Genomic DNA, 12,934 nt, shown 5'->3' on the forward strand with positions numbered 1-12,934 from the left:
ATGTTAGAGCGAAGATATTTGTGTTCTTGTTCTCCCGGCAGTTGGATACACAATGCGCGATATTCGGTACAAATGGAACTCCGGCCTACAGTCGGTCGGCATCTCGAACGAGGTGGAACTACCGCAGTTTCGCGTGCTCGGTCACAGGCAACGACAGACAACCATACACCTATCTACAGGTAGATATTCCCCTCTTATTCGTTCTTCCTTCTAAACTTGGTCCAGAAATTCGCGTGGTTGACATATGTATGTATATATATTGTGTAGAACTGTCGATTATATAATTATCATAATAAATCATAACAAATAAAGCCATCAGAGCGAGATGGCAAAATTTTTTCGTTCTAAAAATATGTGAAAATACGCACTGTATTCATACGGATGATTACGACATGTCCAGCTCTGTCAAGGCATATGTATATACAAATGTATATATAAAATGCAACGAGAACTGGACAAGTCATGTGTGAGCATATATACATATATAATACGAATCCTGTTTTTACCCGCATCGATATGCACCGATCACTGTGTTGTCTTTTCGCGTTTTCACATTTAATTTTATATAAGAACGAGCTTGCTCAGTGGGACAGCGTAGTCCTACGGTCATTCATTTCGACCGATCGACTGATCGACTCATTGGTTTTTATTTATAAATATTAAGATAGACGCAGACGACACTTGAGTCACGCGTACCCCTAATTCCTAGATTTGGTTTCCCTCTTCATTATAGATGTGTGTATGTGTGTGTATGTGTGGACGTTGTACTATTTTTATTTTTACTACCATATTGTGTATCAATACTGACCTACAGAAGATGAAACATTTTGCTCTACTAGAACTTAAAATTTGGATTTCCTTTGAATGCGCGGATAATGGATTTCCATAGCTTTATAACATACGTACTGTTGAGCAATATAAATTGCTTCAGGAAGAATAGTATTACGTCCACCTTTGACCTAATATCCACCATCCACAACCATCACCATCAAAACAATAATCGACACAACGGACTCGTAAATACGGATGATACGCGCCTTCCACTTCTCGATCGTAACCAACAATCGAGAAGATCGTCCATTACGATCTCTCATTACACGCCAAATATTCCGCCCACATGCTCCTTTAAAGTCAGTTTAATTTGGGCTCTCGATAGCTCTCTTCGCAAGGGTATCCCTCATAGAGAAAGACAGAGAGTAAGATAAACTGAGAGAGACAGATAGATAGAAAGAAAGAAAAGAACGAAAATCGTGAACAGAGAGAAAGGGGAAAAAGTGAAAGAGAGCGGACTCGTAAGGTTTGATGGGGGTGCGAGGTAAGTGGAGGCCCCCTCGGAGCTGAAATGCGTTTGAGGGCTTCCGCGAAGGTACGTACCAACCGCGGGGGGTCTCTCTATTTTTTCAGTCGGATACACGATGAGGGACATCCGGTACAAGTGGAACGAGGGCCCGAACAGCGTCGGGGTCAGCAACGAGGTCTCCCTGCCTCAGTTCAAGGTCCTCGGTCATCGTCAACGTGCCATGGAGATTAGTCTTACCACCGGTAATGTATAAACACAACCCCACCCCCCACCACCAACAAATAATTGTTCAACCCTCGCTTTTAACGGCATGGGTAAGGTGGAGAGACACGTGAGCGCTATCCGATGTCCGCAGGCGCAATTGTCGCTCGTAAGAAAAACCGTCGTAATCCTGTGTACCTTACTTACGTAAAGCCGTCGATCGATCGATCGATCTCTCTCTTTCTCGCGATCTCGCGCGTCATACGCGTCAGTCCCGTCGAATAGCGGAGCTGGCTGGCGTTGTACGGATCGCTGGCTTAAACTTTTCTCGCGTTCGGTAAGTTTCCTCGCGAGAAATCATCGCTACATTTCTCCACTTGGTTTGAATGAAACTTTGGGCGAGCGAAATTGTCTTCATACTGCCATCATGGTGCTCCAACGTCTCAATCTCTAAGCCAGTTTCTCATAACACGAGCAAGTTTAAGATGTTATGCTCAACGATGTAACATATACTCCAGCTGAGGACGATTTTAACATTTGCGATTTTTCTCATAAACATTAAGCCTTTAGTTCTTCGATACTATTCTCTAATTACATCGAGGGTAATGACTTTTGATGAAATAATGTTATTCATATCATTTTAATAACAAAACCAATATCTTTCTCGATCCTAGATATATCTTTTCGCGATAATGGCGCGATAATGGCGCGCAAGAAATAGATTGTCGCCAATTTGTTAAAACGGAAGAAAGCTATTATGGGGTGGAAATTGCAACAAGGACGACTCGACTTTCCATTCTAATCGATTCCTCATTTTTCTTCTTATGTAACTACATCTCAAACCTTTCGATCGGCGCACAATACACGCCGCCAATATATCTCACTGTAACGTGCATGCATGCATATCTATACTGACAGACGTACATAACACTAGCACGGAGAGTCGCGCATCAACGATGCGAATTTCACTTAACATCCAGCCAGCTCTGGTGCGCTGTATTTCCGGCCGGTGCAAGGAATAGAGAGAGCTATTTGTGAACAATGAAACCGCTTTTCCTGGTAAAATCCAGTGACGGAACGGGAGATCGAGCAAGAAGACGAACGGAGATCGAAGGTAGAAGAACACAACGAACGAATAAGAAGCGGGAGAGAGAGAGACAGAAAAAAAAGAAAGAGGGAGAAAGAGAGAAAGAGAGAGATATACAAGGAAAGAGAAAGCGAGAAAGAGAGAGAGATAAACGAACAGTGAGGAGGAAGGACAGTGAGCACGGGAGATAAAGAGACATTAAATAGCGCCTCTCCGTCTCCCTGTCCTGACCTTCGATCTTTTAATCGTAGGGAATTACTCGCGGCTGGCCTGCGAGATCCAGTTCGTACGGTCGATGGGCTACTACCTGATCCAGATCTACATACCCTCAGGGCTGATTGTCATAATATCGTGGGTGAGCTTTTGGCTAAACCGAAACGCGACCCCCGCTCGGGTGGCCCTCGGAGTAACCACTGTGCTCACTATGACGACCCTAATGTCCTCGACGAACGCGGCGCTACCAAAGATCTCCTACGTCAAGTCCATCGACGTCTATCTGGGCACCTGCTTCGTCATGGTCTTTGCCTCGTTGCTCGGTGAGTGCGATCGTGTACTCTTCCGTGCCTTTACGTCGCTGCCATTAAGCTTTCCATCCTGCGTCCTCTCATATACTCCGTATAGCTCGGAGCCGTGCCGTTCCAGTAGCGAGCTCGTAGAGTATCGTAGACGGATACTTGTGCAGGGCTCACGTGACAAATGCAAGGGACCCATTTTCCTCGAAATCGTTATTTGTCGTCGTTATATGACGTTGATGTTTGTCGGTCCGAACCTTCGTTCCGCGATGGAACGGCGTCTCGGAAATTGTTTTCACGAAGCAATCGCGGAACACACAGAGGCAGGTCAATGCGAATAAGAGAACCCCGCGGCTTTGTTCGATCGATTCGTTACACGTCTTGACACACACATTGTTGCGTTTTCACAACTGCGATTGCGAGTACCTCATTACATACGACGCCAAGGTACTTCGCCGTCGCGGTGCATCGGGATTTCCAGGGAAATGGCTTTCTTCCATCTGCACGTGAGCTCTACACAAGTACCGGGAGCGCAAGCATGAGTGAGATTCTCGACGGATGGAAGTGGGCCCCGTGAACCGGGCTTCCCGCCCGGATCTTACAGTGGCAGACGTGTCATGGCATTGTATGGTTACGTGTTTTCATTCCCGTGGATTCTTATTCTTCGCAGAGTACGCCACGGTGGGCTACATGGCGAAGAGGATTCAGATGCGGAAGAATCGGTTCCAAAAGATAGCCGAGAGCATGAAGGCGGCGAGCGAAAATCCAGGACCGCCGCGCGTGCCCGGCGATCATGGCGATCATGCGCCTAAGCAAACTGTGAGTAGCGACGGCCAATATTGTCGTCGTTCCCGAATTTTTTTCTTCCATGCAGAATGTCGTTTTGTCACTGTGTATGACCAGGAGATCCAGACGTACTAGTGCTCCCCTGGACGATTTTACACGCTTTCTTTCAGCGAGTAGACGATCGGCTCTGTCAAGATATCCAGATGTCCCGATCGTGGCACGATTACAGATTTATGCATAATCGTAGCACTTGTTTCATAACTTTTTGGCTCCCGAGAGCTGTGTAATGATATAAACATACACATACAACAAATATCATCTGTTTTGCCTTCATCAATGATGAAGTCTCAAATAAAAATTAATTTTAAATTATGAGATATTAAACAACAATATAATATTGAATCACCATTAAAAACTAAATTTAATAAATGATGCTAAACGAATCTTTAATGAACATTAGTAAACAAATATTAGATCACAAGCTCTTTTTCCTCATCACAAGGGCAGGCTCAACAGGACGAAGCCGAGCATTATTCTCAATCCGACTCAGCACGTACCATCGCGCAATATAAATATATGCACTCTATCCCCTCCCTCTTAAAAAAAAAAAAGAAAAAACTAAAACCGGCAGGCTCAATACACGAAAGGTCAAAAGCTAAAAGGTTCTGCAAAATGAATTTCCCATTCGGCCGCGCAACGCGCCGGACAACGTGCTTCATGCCAACACGGACACGACGCACTATAAATTTTCTTTTAATCTTGGGTATTGTAGACCCCTCTTCCCCTTCCTCTCTTCTGAAAACAGAAAATATTAAAAGACCGGAAAAGAAAGAGAACAATGTAGGATAACGGAAAGAAGTGAGTAAACGAGCGACAGAGATGAACGGGACGGACAACGAAGGACGGTCATAAAACGTCGGATAAGAGGATGAGACGTTTTAATTAATTATTACAAAGTTAATTATTCATGTTATCCAACGATAAATGCCTATGACGCGCGCGTTTTTTTACATGATTCTTTTAATTACGTACTTGATATAATTACGTTCTGTTTCTTTCGAGATTTTTATACTTAAGAGTTACTTTTTTCGAAATACTAAATTCGAATCTATCATATCTTTGGTGATTATGTGTTAACGTTATTCTTTCAAATACATGTTAATAGTAAAATTTAATCAATAATGAAAATAATGCAACTATTAAAAATATTTAACAATCTCACGACTTCCTGCAACAATCCCATTTTACATCAAATAAATGTAAATCTTTTATAATGACGGAATGACCAATGGTTGTGGACCAGCAACTAATAGTAACAATAATAATAACAAGAACAATATAATAATAATTCTCCCGCATCTCATCCCGACAATATACCTATAGCATCACATACTACACCAGCTTTTAATTGAATTTTCACCAACCCGTTTTGCTTGAGCACGAGCAATCGCACCGCGCGTTTCTACGCGAACCGCGGTACTTTTACGAGAGACTTTTCCTATTTCACACTTAAACGTTTGTCGAATAAACTAAACAGACGCGAGTCGCAACAGCGACATAAAAGCAGGTGAGTCTCTCGAATACCAATCGTTCCGATGACTACGTGAAATCGGACGTCACCGCGTTGAACAAATAAAATATACACTGCCCAGTCCTCGGTGTCGCATGCCAATCTGACAAAGTACGGGGTAAACCTCGGGTGAGGGACACCCCACGGCAAACTGCCGTGTCTCTTGTAAGTGGTCCCATGTTGTCCAGGAGGTGCGGTTCAAGGTGCACGACCCAAAGGCACACAGCAAAGGTGGGACGCTCGAGAACACCATAAATGGTCGCGCCGATGAAGAATCGGCGGGCGCGCCGCAACATATTATTCATCCTAGCAAGGACATCACCAAGCTCTACGGTATGAGTAGACCATGTACGCACATTTATAACACTATTTTACCCCCCGCCTGGCAAGCTATCAAACAATATTCGGTTCTTAGCTTGGCAGGCTGTCTATTTCAACGAGCTTCTGAACGGTGCATAATAAACGTTACTGTACGGTTTAACCGTCAGCGAGCTCGGAAGGCCACTGGCGTGGTGTCATCACCGCGAGTAAAGGGCCTGACAAGGCCGTCAATTGTGCAATATGGATATCGAGTACTTTGAACTTTGTGAAGACTATGCAATATTCATGGCTGGATGATACCACGCGCCTGCGCCCGGCCGTTGTATTATATACTATATATACATATATTTCTCTACGCTTGAAACACCGTCCGAAAACGCTTGTCACTGATCATCTCATAAAAAGCTTTTTGCATTTTAAGAAACATCTGTACAATTTATTTTCAAGCATTACGATGAGCACTATTAGACGCTTTTTCTACCCCTTGGGGTAAACGGCACCGCGCGAACTCGGAAGCTCACTGAAATATGCAATTCTCTTCCCTCCTTCATCTCACGCGTCGCAACTATTCTAAGTCATTTTAACGTTTCTTAAATAGGCATAACGCCGTCGGACATCGACAAATACTCTCGCATCGTATTCCCAGTATGTTTCGTTTGCTTCAATCTGATGTACTGGATCATTTACCTCCACATCAGCGACGTGGTCGCGGATGACCTCGTGTTGCTCGAGGAGGCAAAGTAAACGACGACGTCGCAGTGCTCCGAATCGAGAAGGAAGAAGGGCAAAAGAGTGCACAGAAACGAGCATTCTTACGGAACGAGGACCGATTCGCAAAGGAGAAAGCGAAAACGGTTCGAGGAAGATCAATCGAGACGCGCTCGGTGACTACTTCGGGATGGGAGTAGTAAAAGCGACCGACATCCGAGACAGCCGTACCAGCTCGCAGACCAGAGAGAGGTGCTCTCAAACTATCCGCTTAGGTCCATCTCGAGAGCGCGGTAACCACTTCTCTATACTGGAAGTAGTAGCGAATGAATACGCTATGGGCAGCCGCGCGCGGTTGCCTAAACGCGGAGTAGGACTACTTGCGATCACCGGCAGGTAGAGACGGATTAACGACTCATCGTTCCGGCATGGCTTACCAAACGTCCGCTACCACTACTTGCGCGGCGGCGTCGTGGCTACCGCAATTTCTACCATGCAACATGCTCTCGTTCGTCAATCAGCGATCGGGCATGCGTAAGCCTCGGCTATCGTCGTTGTCCACGAGGCGTCTTCGTTAAAGACTCAATATGTATACATAACAAAAAAAAATATATATATATAGGTCGCGCGATACATAGAAATATATATACATATATATATCGCGACGCAAGCGGAAACGGCAAGCAGGAGCTCAATCGCGAAGGCGAATCCACGAGCATACATACCATAAAACATTGCCAGTCTAGGTATTTCTAGTTCTTAAACGGAGAAAATACCTTCGATATAAACACTTGTCAATTTAGCCACCATTACATAGTAACGTTAACTAACGCTAAGAACAACACCGAGACTCGTCGGTTTGAAGCGACGATTCAATCGAGAGCAGCTTGAGGACGGAAAAATATAGGATTATCGACGTTCGTCGAGGTCGAGGATGAATCGCCGCTCTGACGCCGTCAGCAGCGTTCGCGCGCAGAGGAAACGTAGCGGAAATCACATGGTGGCGTGTGTGCGCGTGCATGCGAGTGAACGAGAGAGAGAGAGAGAGAGAGAGAGAGAGAGAGAGAGAGAGGGAACGAATGAACGCGAGCATCGAGTATGAGTGAAAGCGCGCGCGTGAAACGAAGAAACGGCGGGAAAGTTCATATTCCGAACGAAGGATAAACAATGTACTATCGGAGACTGGTGCGACTTATTATCTAAGTAAGTACAGTAAGTATATGTATATTAACATATATACGCGCGCGCGTACGCGGCCACGTTAGGTACGCGCGTGCATGCATATTAGACACGTGCGTGCACACGTGCGTACGCAGAACGCGTACAGACGATCGATGAGCATTCTACGCGAGGTCCACAAAGACACCGACACAGTGGAACGGAAGGAGGATAACACGACGCAGGACGCCCACGACGTAAGCAACTCGGATTTCACAGTGGCGGCCTCACTTCAGCATCCGCATTTATTTGGATTACGGCCAAGTAAGAGCCAAGTCTCTTTTTCATTTCGTAGGACTTTTTTACGATTTTTCACGACGCGACTTTTGTATTTCTGTATGTGTACGACTCGCGTCGTCGCTGCGGTGAAATCGACGTAACTACCGTCACTCGTCCCAGGGCGTCCCTGTACGCGTGTACGTGCGTGTGTACATGGCTCAATCGGGAGTACTCTTAGCTCGTACTACGTAGTCGCGACTGTTTACGTAGGGAAACTCCCGGAACATATGATGATTATATATCGGACGTAAAAATACTCCAATCGAGATGATCAAGAGGGACAACGGACCAAGGCAGAATGCAACTCGGTTACTCGTTTCGTACCTACTTTCATTTAAAGAAGATTCTCGCTAAAAAGATAATATATAAAATATACGTCACCAATATGGACATGCCTTTCATTATAATTAAAAATCAATGACGGAGAACGGATGATAAGAATTAATTTATACAACCGGGCACACATAATTATTATCTTATTAGTCTAAAACCTACTCAAAACTCTCTTTATTCGCGTATCTTAAATTACTTTGTCCATGTGTCCAATAGTAAACCAACGCAGCCGCTAATTTCATTGATTTATATCGTCACTAATCCCATCCTTTTTAGTATTTATGCAAAACAAGAAAGACAGTGAAATACAATTACTTTTATTTGTGGGAGTTGTTTTTAGTTCCGAGCGTACAACAATCTTCTTGTTTCAACGTATTTCGTTACCCAATGTTTTGTCAATTTAATTAACGTTAATTGCATGGTGTTCTACTTCCTTCTCTTGTACTCGCTGCCCGTACTTTCTGAAATCCTGTTCGCCATTACAGACCATCGATCACGAGAAGTTTCCAAAACCTACACTCGGAACTTTCTTCTTTCCGCCTTTCATGTATAAGCTGACTAGTAGCCAAGAGTACTTTCTTTTAAATATAGCTAATTCTTCCTTAGTAAAAATTAGATTGGATGCTATCTTTTGCTTTTGTAATTTTCACGATTTATATATTTCAATAATTAAATTTCAACTTAAAACTTTAGTCCTGATTTAAAATTAATTAAAAAAATAAAGTTGCATTACCTATACGTTTGAAACACTTAATTCTTTAAAACTTGTCAATCTTCCCGTTGGCAATATAAAAACAATTGAGCGACATTCTTTTTAGTTGAGACTTCTGGTGTGTTTATAATTTAGAAAAAGCGCGAAAAACTTCTGAAATATTGTATATACATGTATACATAGCAAGCTCTCTTTTTGCTTCTCTCTTGCCCCTCGGACGTAGCGGCTGACTGCAAGCTGGGCCGTGGAAGCTTGCCATTCAGGATATCGACCAGCTGACACGCCCAACCCACCCTCTGACTCTTTCTCATCCCTCCTACGCCACCGCTCTTACTCTTCCTCTCCCCATTCTCTCTCGTCCTCCATTCTACTTCGCAATCGCCAAATAGTCCATTTACCAGACGCTACTATCAGTCGTGCATTTAATAAGGAGATCCTTGCCTTAGTATTCCGTGAGAATTCTTTATGAGAATAGGTAATCTGTAATAGTCCAGGATTCTGCCTTGGGACACTATTCACCTCAGATATTTGAGAGAAACGAAGGAGGGATGGTCATATTCGAGCGTCACGTTTTACCAATGTGAAAATGCTGAACCGTGCGATTTTTATTAGATAACATTGGTCAACCTAATCGACCCCGTCATCGAAAAGTAAATTACGAATTCTCATAGATAATTATATGCGCGATAAATTTTAGCACTTATTAAAAAACACCGTATTTAAATTCAATTGGCAATCTTCTTTCACTGAATAAATATCTAAATTTTATACAAAAACCGAAAGGGAAAAATATAAAAGTATCGTCTCTACTTCTTCAAGTCAAACTCGTTGAAGCTGTATAAAGTTGAAAGTACTGATTTATACCAATAATTGTTTTAATACACACAATTAAAAATATAATTCTCTAAATAATGTAAAAAAAAGTCAACAGAACGGTTCGTAAGACACATTCGGAAAATATCTAACATATTTAATAAATTTCTTAGAAACGTTAATAACACTTAGATGTTTTAGATGTTTTTTAAATAATTGTCTTCTCTGAGTCTCTCGGTATCGACAAATCTGATTCTAAAACGAATAATTCTAGGACTGTGAATAGAGAGTGACTTTCAAAATTCTCAAGTATCTATGTCAATTTTATATTCCCATAGAGTGGATCGTACTTTAGGATTACAATTTGAGACCGGTATAATTTCGATCGCGTTTCCGTTGTCGTAAATAAAAAATAGTGGTAATTTTCCAGTGTTTATGACGTCGAAATTTCAAGCCAAGAGGTTATACCGGTTTGATTAATCGCTGCACGTACTTTTACTCTTTCACGATGACGATTGCACGCGCTTTTAGCTTTCTCGATTTTTTTCAGACACCGGCGCGATTATTACACGGCACCCGACAGACTTTACATCTCGCATTTTCGCGAGATTTAGCCGCGACAATTCACGTACACAATCGACGTTCCGTTCGCGCTCTTCGCTTATTTCGGTGACTTATTTCGCTTTCGCGTTTTCCGCGCCGAACACTTAGCAACTGGTTCTCAATCGCGGTCACGCGATAATACAAATAATGGCGACGCGAGTTTATCGTGCGCGAAAAGGCGCAAATCGCGTGCCCAGCCCTCGTTCGTTTCTTTCTTCGACTGCGTTCGTACATAATATATAAGTATCGATACATTTCTCCACGTCCGCCCCAACCGGAAGCGTTGTGTGCAATTTATATAACTGTACATCCGTTATCTACTTGGAGTCTCTATAATAACGGGAGAGGGAGGGAAGAGAGAGAGAGAGAGAGAGAGAGAGAGAGAGAGAGAGAGAAAGAGAGAGAGGATCTAACTCGTTTTATCGTTGTGATATATTCTATGGTAGCTATATGCATTTATTCGCGCGTATATGATGACATATACGCGTGCCTATTGTTTATGCTGAATCTTTAAGCTGACAATGAGTGGACAAACGGCGGGAATTGGCGTGCCCACGGTGAAAGAAAAACTCTTCCTTAGATAGACATACAGTTAGGTGTAAAGTAAAGCAAATAATTAAATAACGTAATAATTAATTAACTCTACGAATAATGAAATAATTAACGTAATAAAACGCGTTGCACACATCTCGCGATACAACATGTAAGCTTCGAAATCGCGAATGAACGATATTCCTTTCGAATGCGCGATGTTAAACCAATTCATCAATCATTAGCGTAATGATGATCGATGATGAACGATGTTGTTATAATTCAGAATGATCGATTACGCATTAATTTCTCGAAAATTAATAACGCGCAATCACATCGCAATCTTTTACATGCATTCTTTATTCATTTAACTCGTTTATTCACGACGCTATCGAGAATATTTTATTATAATTGTATTATTTATATAATACATTCGTATAACGCTCAAATGAATTTCTAACGTATACGTTTACTTGATTTAATGAAATAAGTATTCAAAGTTGGGGAACTTTGTTGATACAACGTTGAAGATTTAGTAGCAGAAAACTCATAATCAAGCGCATTCATCTACGATAATTCAATCGCTCAACGCGATTCCTTGTGCCGAATATTTAAAAAAAGCACGTGCATTGTAAGCGCAAATCGACATACGCACGTTATATACTGGACACGCCAATTCCCCGCAGACGTCACAATCGACCATTATTATTATTAGTCTCTCACTGAAATTTTTATTACCTTTATTATTATCTTTATTAACGTTAACATTATAAATGACCGTTTTAAAGATTACGACGTTCTTTATCCTCTGGCAGGATGATTACTTACGTTATCGGCGGGCACTTATATATCGCGTATATATAACATTACCAAATAGATGAAATCGTTATAAAAACAAAGAGCACCGGTGCGCAAGCATCTCGAGATTTAATGAAAAGAGAGAAATACAGAGAAAAATACACAGAACTATTAATATTATATAAATCGATCACATTTTGTAAATACGAGTTTTATACAGAGCATTGTATTCGTTAAACAAAGAGAGTACCTATTGCGAAGTAATATATATACATATTATATATATTATACATACATATATATATACATATTATATATATACGCAAATGTAGTGCACACGAAAATGTGACTGTTCGCACGTATTTAGGTAAATCACTTTTAAAGTATAGGAAAAAGAGAAAACCAAAGTAGACTGGAAGAACGTCGGGGGCCGAAAAGTTAATGCGTTCATTCGTTCATTCGTTCGTTCGTTCGTTCGTTCGTTCGTTCATCCGTACGCTCATTCGCAGTAAATGTAGGTCGTAAAAATCGACAGCTCGAAATTGATTACTTGCTAACCATCTGCGTAATGTCAGATTCGGAGTATCCTTCCGCGATCGCCGATTGGCTGACAAAGACGACCAGAAGAGTCCATCTATATATACATATATAATAAATATATATATAAACTTTTACATTTATCATTATGCGTAGATAAGGACGACGACGTGAGAAAATACTACGTGGTCAAGCTTCGTATCAATCCATCCACGTATTAAGCATTCGCAATCATTACTCGTCCGCGGACGTAAACGTAAAAATTGCTCAAAACATGGTTGTTAAATCATCAGCAGGTGTACAGAAATCATGAGTAATTTATTTGAGTTTTATAGAAACATCCGTCGGCAAGAGTCTAATATTATACGTATTATATCTATATCTACACGTATGCGAACGCGTAGGAATGTCTGAGGAGTCTTTCGCAAACCAAAATAGTATACCTCATTTTTACCTCAGCTAGCATTATCTCATTTCACGACGAAATGATCATAGTTACGAGAAATTATCGGCAAAACGAACGCTCACGTCGTTCGGTCTTTGCCGCGAACGAGAAACTCTTCTGGGCGGCACGCCCGTCTGACGACAGAATCGCCACCGACGCATGTACTCTGACAAGACCACG

General features: G+C 42.1%; 1 protein-coding gene across 1 annotated transcript in view; it reads left to right on the forward strand.

Moving 5' to 3' along the window:
* The window catches only part of Rdl (Resistant to dieldrin), a 76,683-nt gene extending 69,040 nt beyond the window's left edge, over positions 1–7,643 (forward strand). The window contains exons 6-11 of the mRNA XM_018505405.1: positions 42–179; positions 1,405–1,542; positions 2,840–3,124; positions 3,771–3,919; positions 5,645–5,789; positions 6,376–7,643. Coding sequence (XP_018360907.1) covers positions 42–179; positions 1,405–1,542; positions 2,840–3,124; positions 3,771–3,919; positions 5,645–5,789; positions 6,376–6,521 — 1,001 coding nt within the window. The 3' untranslated portion in view covers positions 6,522–7,643. The remainder of the gene's footprint in view (positions 1–41; positions 180–1,404; positions 1,543–2,839; positions 3,125–3,770; positions 3,920–5,644; positions 5,790–6,375) is intronic.
* Positions 7,644–12,934: the final 5,291 nt, after the last annotated feature.

The sequence above is a fragment of the Trachymyrmex cornetzi genome, unplaced genomic scaffold (genome assembly GCF_001594075.2).
Source record: "Trachymyrmex cornetzi isolate Tcor2-1 unplaced genomic scaffold, Tcor1.1 scaffold205, whole genome shotgun sequence".
In the NCBI taxonomy this organism is placed as follows: domain Eukaryota; kingdom Metazoa; phylum Arthropoda; class Insecta; order Hymenoptera; family Formicidae; genus Trachymyrmex; species Trachymyrmex cornetzi.